General features: G+C 47.4%; 1 protein-coding gene across 1 annotated transcript in view; it reads left to right on the top strand.

Moving 5' to 3' along the window:
* The window catches only part of KIAA1328, a 209,367-nt gene extending 205,555 nt beyond the window's left edge, over window positions 1–3,812 (top strand). Inside the window, exon 11 of the mRNA XM_083354853.1 lies at window positions 2,804–3,812. Within this exon, the coding sequence (XP_083210979.1) occupies window positions 2,804–2,999 (196 nt within the window). The 3' untranslated portion in view covers window positions 3,000–3,812. The remainder of the gene's footprint in view (window positions 1–2,803) is intronic.
* The last annotated feature ends 3,810 nt before the right edge of the window (window positions 3,813–7,622 follow it).

Genomic DNA, 7,622 nt, shown 5'->3' with positions numbered 1-7,622 from the left:
TCTCTGTACTCTTCCCAGAGTCTCAACCTCTCTTTTATACGGTGGTGACCAAAAGTGGATGCAGTGTCCCAGCTGTGTTCTCACCAAAGCATTATAAACATTTACTAACAGTATTTGTGACAACATGTTTATTCCTAGCCCATCTTAATTAGATCTGGAGGTCGTGATTAATGATTAATGAGCGGCTTTTGTTCAGGCGCTGGGTGGGATTTAATTGCATCTTTGGGAGAGAAAAAAATATCTCTCAGGACTCCCTTTGAGATCATGAAGTTAATAATAATAATAATAATAATAATAATAATAATAATAATAATAATAATAATAATAATAATGAGGAGGAGGAGGAGGAGGAGGAGGAGGAAGGGACCTTGGAGGTCATCTAGTCCAACCCCCTGCTCAGGCAGGAAACCCTATACCATTTCAGACAAATGGCTGTCCAGTCTCTTCTTAAAAACTTCCATTCACCACTTCTGGAGGCAGGTTGTTCCACTGGTTAATTGTTCTAACTGTCAGGAAGTTTCTCCTTAGTTCTAGGTTGCTTCTCTCCTTGACTAGTTTCCATCCATTGCTTCTTGTCCTGCTTTCAGGTCCTTTGGAGAATAGCTTGACTCCCTCTTCTTTGGGGCAGCCCCTGAGATATTGGAAGACTGCTATCATGTCACCCCTCACCCTTCTCTTCATTAAACTACACATACCCAATTCCAGCAACTGTTCCCTATATGTTTTAGCCTCCAGCCCCCCAATCATCTTTGTTGCTCTTCCATGTACTCTTTCTAGAGTCTCGACATCTTTTTTACATCGTGGTGACCAAAACTGGATGCAGTATTCCAGGTGTGGCCTTACCAAGGCCTTGTAAAGTGGTATTAGTACTTCACGTGATCTTGATTCTATCCCTCTGTTAATGCAGCCTAGCATTGTGTTGGCTTTTTTGGCAGCTGCAGCACACGGCTGGCTCATATTTAAGTGATTAAGTCGTAAATGAGTCAGTTGCTAAGTGTCTGAATTTGGATCACATCACTGTAGGGATGCTACAGTGGGCGTAAGAGTGAAAAAGTCACTTTTTTGGGTGCCATTGTAACATTGGTCGCTAAACGAATTGATTGTAAGTCAAGGACAATCTTATCTCTTGAAGGGGTGATCTCAAAATGTCTCTTGGGGCCAGCAAACGGGTAAATGGGCCAAGGAACCTCTCCAAATTGACACGGAGAACATCGTGAATCTCCAGCCTACTTCTGTAACTTATATTTTCAGTTTCAGGAACGTTAGGAGCTACCTAATCAATCCATCCAGCGGTAGGGTAAACGTTTTCCGACGTTCCAGCCTGTATAATGAACCTGAGCGTTATTTTAAAAGGGAGAAAACGAGTCAAATTAGAACAGAGTAGTAGAAGAGCAGAGCTGGAAGGGACCTTGGAGGTCTTCCAGTCCAACCCCCTGCTCAGGCAGGAGACCCTATACCAGGGGTAGGCAACCTCGGCTCTTTTATGACTCATGGACTTCAACTCCCAGAATTCCTGAGCCAGCACAGCTGGCTCAGGAATTCTGGGAGTTGAAGTCCATGAGTCATAAAAGAGCCGAGGTTGCCTACCCCTGCCCTATACCATTTCAGACAAAGGGTTGCCCAGTCTCTTCTTGAAAAACCTCCAGTGATGGAGCACCCACAACTTCAGGAGGCAAGTCCTTGCACTGATTGACTGTTCTCGCTGTCGGGAAGTTTCTCCTTAATTCCAGGTGGCATCTCTTCTTGGATCAGTTTCCATCCATTGCTTCTTGTCCTGCCCTCTGGTGCTTTGGAGAATGACTCCCTCTTCTCTGAGGCAGCCCCTCAAATACTGGAACACTGCTATCATTTTTTTAAAAAAATTTAATTCCATATATATCCCGCCCTTCTCCGAAGACTCAGGGCGGCTTACAAGCTTAGCAGTAGCCTTCATTCGGTCCCTATTTTTCTACTTGCGTTTTTACGTGCTTTCGAACTGCTAGGTTGGCAGAAGCTGGGACGAGTAACAGGCGCTCACTCTGTTACGCGGCACTCGGGATTCGACCCGCCAGACTGCCGACCTTCTGATCGACAAGCTCAGTGTCCTGACCCACTGAGCCACCGCGTCCCTTTTGATTCTATGTATATGCCTGCTTATTAGGGCTTTCACACACACCCCAAGTGGCATTATTACAAAGTCAGCTTAATTGCCCCCAACAATCTGGGTCCTCATTTTACCTACCTGGGAAGGATGGAAGGCTGAGTCAACCTTGAGCCTGGTGGGACTCGAACCTGCACTAATTGCAGGCAGCTGGTGTTACTTAAGGAGGCATTAGCCCACTGCTCCACCAAGGCTCAGGTCCCCCCTTGTCCTTCTTTTCATTAAATTAAATGCAACCTATTCCAGCAACCGTTTATCATGGATACGGTTTAGATGTGCTAGAACAGGGGTCTTCAAACTGGGCCCTTTTATGACTCATGGACTTCAACTCTCAGAATCCCTCAGCCAGCGTGCCTGGATGAGGAATTCTGGGAGTTGAAGTCCATGAGTCATAAAAGGGCCGAGTTTGAAGACCCCTGTGCTAGAATGTAGAAGACAAAATGACGGAGTTGGAAGGGACCTTGGAGGTCTTCTAGTCCAACCCCCCCTGCTCAGGCAGGAGACCCTTTACCACGTCAGACAAAGCGGCCGTCCAGTCTCTCCTTGAGAAACCTCCCGTGATGGAGCAGCCACAATTTCTGGTGGCAAGCTGTTCCACTGGTTAATTGTCCTCCCTGTCAGGGAAATTGAGATCCATTCGTGCTCTTGTCCTCTCTCCTCCAGGTACGAGACCTCTCTCCTGGATCTGGTGGCTGCCATGAGCCCGAGGCAGGAAGATCACCACGGCCTCCCCGGAGGAATCCAGCCGCAGAGCAGGATCTGCGGGAAGCCCAACTGGAATTGCAGGTCGTCCAGGGCCAAGAACGGGCTGGCCGATTTGGAAGAGAGCCGGATTTTGGAGGAAATCTTTTTCATTTGATGGTCTTGGGGTGTGTGTGTGTGTGTGTGTGTGTGTGTGTGTGTGTGTGTCCCCAAGGACTTTTTCCCCCCCTTTCTCTTTCTCTTCTCGTCTGGGTGTGTTGACGTGTTCAGGATCTCGCTTTTAAATTATTCGTCTGCCCCACGATGGTCTCCTCCTCTCCGCCCTTAGAAAAGCCGAGGAGAGTAGATCGTCTCTCCCACCCCTGAATCATGTTAGAGACGAAACCTTTCGAATAAACTGCATGGAGTGTTAGGGGAAATTTTCTGGGGTTTTTTTTTTCTCTCCCCCTGCCAGGATTTCATTGCCGAAGAGGGCGAAAAAGTCACGCCGTTGTGCAAAGGGTGGGTGTTTCATTACTGAGTTTTTTTTTTTAGGGGTGGAAACCGTTTTCCAAGGGTTAGTCTCTCTCTCCCCCACTCCCCTCCCTCCCTCTTTCCCTCCCCTTCCTTTCTTCCTTCCTCTCTTCTTCCTTCTCCCCCTCCCTACCACACTCTCCCCCTCTCTCCCTTTCACTGTCCCTGTCCCACTCCTTTCCTCTTCCTTCCTTCCTTCCTTCCTTCCTTCCTTCCTTCCTTCCTTCCTATGTCCCCCTCACCCTCTCCTCTCCCTTTCCTTCTTTCCTCTGTCCTTCCCTTTCCTTCTCTCCCTTTCCCTCTCCCTCCTTCCTTCCTCCCCCTTTCTCCCTTTCACTGTCCCTCTCCCCTTCCTTCCTTCCTTCCTTCCTTCCTTCCTTCCTTCCTTCCTTCCTTCCTTCCTTCCACCTTCCCTGTCTCCCTCCATTCCATCTTGCTCTCCTTCCTTCCTTCCTTCCTTCCTTCCTTCCTTCCTTCCCTCCCTCCCTCCCTCCTCATTCCCATCTCCTTCCTTCCTTCCTTCCTTCCTTCCTTCCTTCCTTCCTTCCACCTTCCCTGTCTCCCTCCATTCCATCTTGCTCTCCTTCCTTCCTTCCTTCCTTCCTTCCTTCCTTCCTTCCTTCCTCTGTCTCCCTCCCTTTCTTCCCTTTCCTTCTGTCCTTCCCTCTCCTCCTCTCCCTTTCCCTCTTCCTCTCCTTCCTCCCTCCCTCCCTCTTCCTCCCCTTCCTTCCTCCCTTCCACTCTCCCTTTCCCTTTCCTCCCTTCCTCCCACTGCCCCCTCCCCTCCCTTTCCTTCTTCCCTCTGTCCTTCTCTCTCCCTCTCCCTCTCCTTTCTTTCTCTCTCCCTCTTTCTCTCTCTCACACACATAGGCGAGGCCATTCCAGCACTATATAATTTCCCGTTTGCGAAACAACCTGTTGAAACGGGAACTGTGGGGCATATCCCAACAGTACTTTCCCAGGAGTTATAAACTATTTCCCTGCTCTTTGATTCCCGGTTAATGACCCTTGGACAGAAGATGCCTCTTCAAAATCCATCCATCCATCAATGAATCCAGGGTCCATCGGATACAGTATACCTGAAATACTATTCCCCCTTCTCTTCTCTCCTTTTATTTGCTTACTCTCTTAAAAACAAAATTGAGCCTCTCCTCCGTCGGAGCGGCTCCATTCGCCGTCCAGAGAGAAAGCACCGGACTTGTAGGGCAAGATTAGTTTACTCAGTGTTTCCTTGGTCTAAAGGCTTTCGTCTGTTCTGCAACCTCCCGCCCTGATGCCGTAAATAAAGACAAATCGGTAATTATTTCCACTCACCCCTGGTAATGCATGTTTCGCCTTCTGAGTTTTAATTATTCATGCTGTAGCTGTGCCAGTTGGTTTTCGAAGCTTTCCCCTTGGCCGTTGCTCAGTTATTTAAAGAAAGATGCGGTATTGGTTTAAAAAAAAAAGAAAGAAAGAAAGAAAGAAAGAAAGAAAGAAAGAAAGAAAGAAAGAAAGAAAGAAAGAAAGAAAGGAAAGAAAGAGAAAAGAAAAAAGATTACAAATTCCAGAATTGGCAGTCATTCTCCGCTCAGTTGTAGCTGTCTTATTCAAAATACAACAGGTGCGTAGGTTTTAAAAAAATTGGATTAGTAAATCAATACATATCAGAGTGGTAGCCAGAGGCATGAAGAACAAGAGGGAGGTCCGTCTCTTGTGTAGCATAAAGGCAACACAAAATTGTTGCATTGCATCTGTTTTGGGGGGTCTGCTAGAGAAGGAAGCAATCTGCCATTGTGGGACCCACCCTCAGATCTCTTAGGATCCCGTTCTTCCTCTGAATTTTCCTTCTCCCTCTGGTTTGCTCCAGTCCTCCCAAAGGACCAAGCTTTGAGGTGGTCCTGAAGGATTTCTGGTGAAGATGGGGGTGGCGGTGGCCATGGGTCCATCTTTCATCGGTTTAGACCAGGGATGTCCACCCTGGACAACCTGTGGACTTCCACTTCCAGAATTCATAGTGGCTGGGGGATTCTGGGAGTTGAAGTCCACGAGTCTTAAAGTTACCAAGGTTGGACACCCAGGATTTAGACCGTGGAAATGGAGAAGTTCTTGGTTTCTCTTACGAGCTGCTGTTCTTCAGGCATGAGTGTCTTCTCTTTCATGAGATTGTAGGAAGACGAGAACAGCCACGAATCTTAATTAAGACCTAGACCCCTTCCATAGGATGAGATTACAGGTTAGAATAGAATAGAGCAGGGAGGGACCTTGGAGGTCTTCTAGTCCAGTCCCCTGCTCAAGCAGGAGGTCTTCTACTGTCTCGCTACTTCTTGAAAATCTCCAGTGATGGAGCGTCCACGATTTCTGGAGGCAAGCTGTTCCACTGGTTAATTGTCCTCACTGTCAGGAAGTTTCTCCTTAATTCCAGGTTGCTTTTCTCCTTGATCAGCTTCCAACCATTGTTTCTCGTCCTTCCCTCTGGTGCTTTGGTGAACAACCTGGCCCCTTCTGCCTTGTGGCAGCCCCTCAGATACTGGAACACTGCTATCCTATCTCCCTTATTTCTTCTTTTCATTAGACTGGCCAATTCTGCAGCTATTCTTTGTATGTTTTGATCTCCAGGCCTTTGATCATCTTAGTTGCTCTTCTCTGAATTCTTTCCAGACTCTCAACAACTTTTTTTTTTGAGATGCTGACCAAAATTGGCTGCAGTATTCCAGGTGCGATCTTACTAGGGCTTTATAAAGCGGTACTAATACCTCAGCTCCAAGATCACCGCAGATGGGGACTGCAGCCAAGAAATTAAAAGACGCTTGCTCCTGGGGAGGAAAGCTATGGCAAATCTAGACAGCAGACTAAAACGCAGAGACATCACCCTGTCAACAAAAGTGCGTATAGTCAAGGCCATGGTCTTCCCAGTTGCAATGTATGGCAGTGAAAGTTGGACCATAAGAAAGGCTGAGCGCCAAAAAATTGAGGCCTTTGAACTATGGCGCTGGAGAAGACTCCTGCGAGTCCCTTGGACTGCAAGGCGATCAAACCGGTCAGTGCTAGAGCAGATCAACCCTGACTGCTCTTTAGAAGGCCAGATCCTGAAGCGGAAACTCAAATACTTTGGCCACCTAATGAGAAGGAAGGACTCACTGGAGAAGAGCCTAATGCTGGGAAAGGTTGAGGGCAAGAGAAGAAGGGGACGACAGAGAATGAGGTGGCTGGATGGAGCCACTGAAGCAGTAGGCGTCAGCTTAAAGGGACTCCAGAAGATGGTAGAGGACAGGAATGCCTGGAGGAACGTTGTCCATGAGGTCGTGATGGGTCGTACACGACTTTGCAACTAACAACAACAACAATACCTTGGGTGATCTTGATTCTATGCCTCTGTTTATACAACCCAAGATTGTATTAGCTTTTTTGGCTGCTGCCGCACACTGCTGGCTCATAGTTAAGTGATCATCCACCAGGAGTTAAAATAGGAAAGGCTGGACTTTGGAATCTCTTGCTGGCTTTGGATTGGACTCAGTGTAAGATTACCCAGCTGATTCCTGAAGTTCTAACTCAAACTTCATTCTGTATCCCTTGGAAGAGTAGACCATACTAGATATTGTAAAACAAGATTGGGGGGGGGGTCTTGTGCAGCCCATAGGAATTGCTCTCCTCCTGTATATCTTGAATAGCCTCGGGCATGGATTAGTCCCCCCCCCCGAAAAAAGTGGGTGTTGTTCTCTTTTCAGTTAAATAGACCCTATGGAACTCCTCACCCTATTCTTTCTACCATTATTATCATAGGGGTTGCAAAAATGATCAGGAACTCAATACTGGCAGTCCTCAACTTATGGCTGAGCCCAAAATGTCGGTTGCCAAGTGAGGTAGCTGTTATGTGCGTTTTGCCCCATTTTGCGACTTCTCTTGTCGCATTAGTGCAGGTTCGCATCCCACCAGGCTCAAAGTTGACTCAGCCTTCCATCCTTCCGAGGTAGGTAAAATGAGGACCCAGATTGTTGGGGGCAATAAGCTGACTTTGTAATAATGCCGCTTGGTGTGTGTGTGAAAGCCTTAACAAGCAGGCATATACATACAATGAAGGCTATTGCTAAGCACATTGAGTTTGTGCTTAGAGTGTAAGCTGCCCTGAGTCTTCGGAGAAGGGCGGGATATAAATGGGATTAAAAAAAAAATTGTTAAGTGAATCACTGCAGTTGTTAAGCTAGCAACCCGGTTGTTAAGTGTATCCTGCTCCCCCATTGACTTCTGTTCATCAGAAGGTCGCAAAAGGGGGATCAAATGACCCCGG

The sequence above is a fragment of the Vipera ursinii genome (genome assembly GCF_947247035.1).
Source record: "Vipera ursinii genome assembly, chromosome: 2".
Lineage (NCBI taxonomy): Eukaryota > Metazoa > Chordata > Lepidosauria > Squamata > Viperidae > Vipera > Vipera ursinii.
This window is presented reverse-complemented; position numbering and strand designations above follow the sequence as displayed.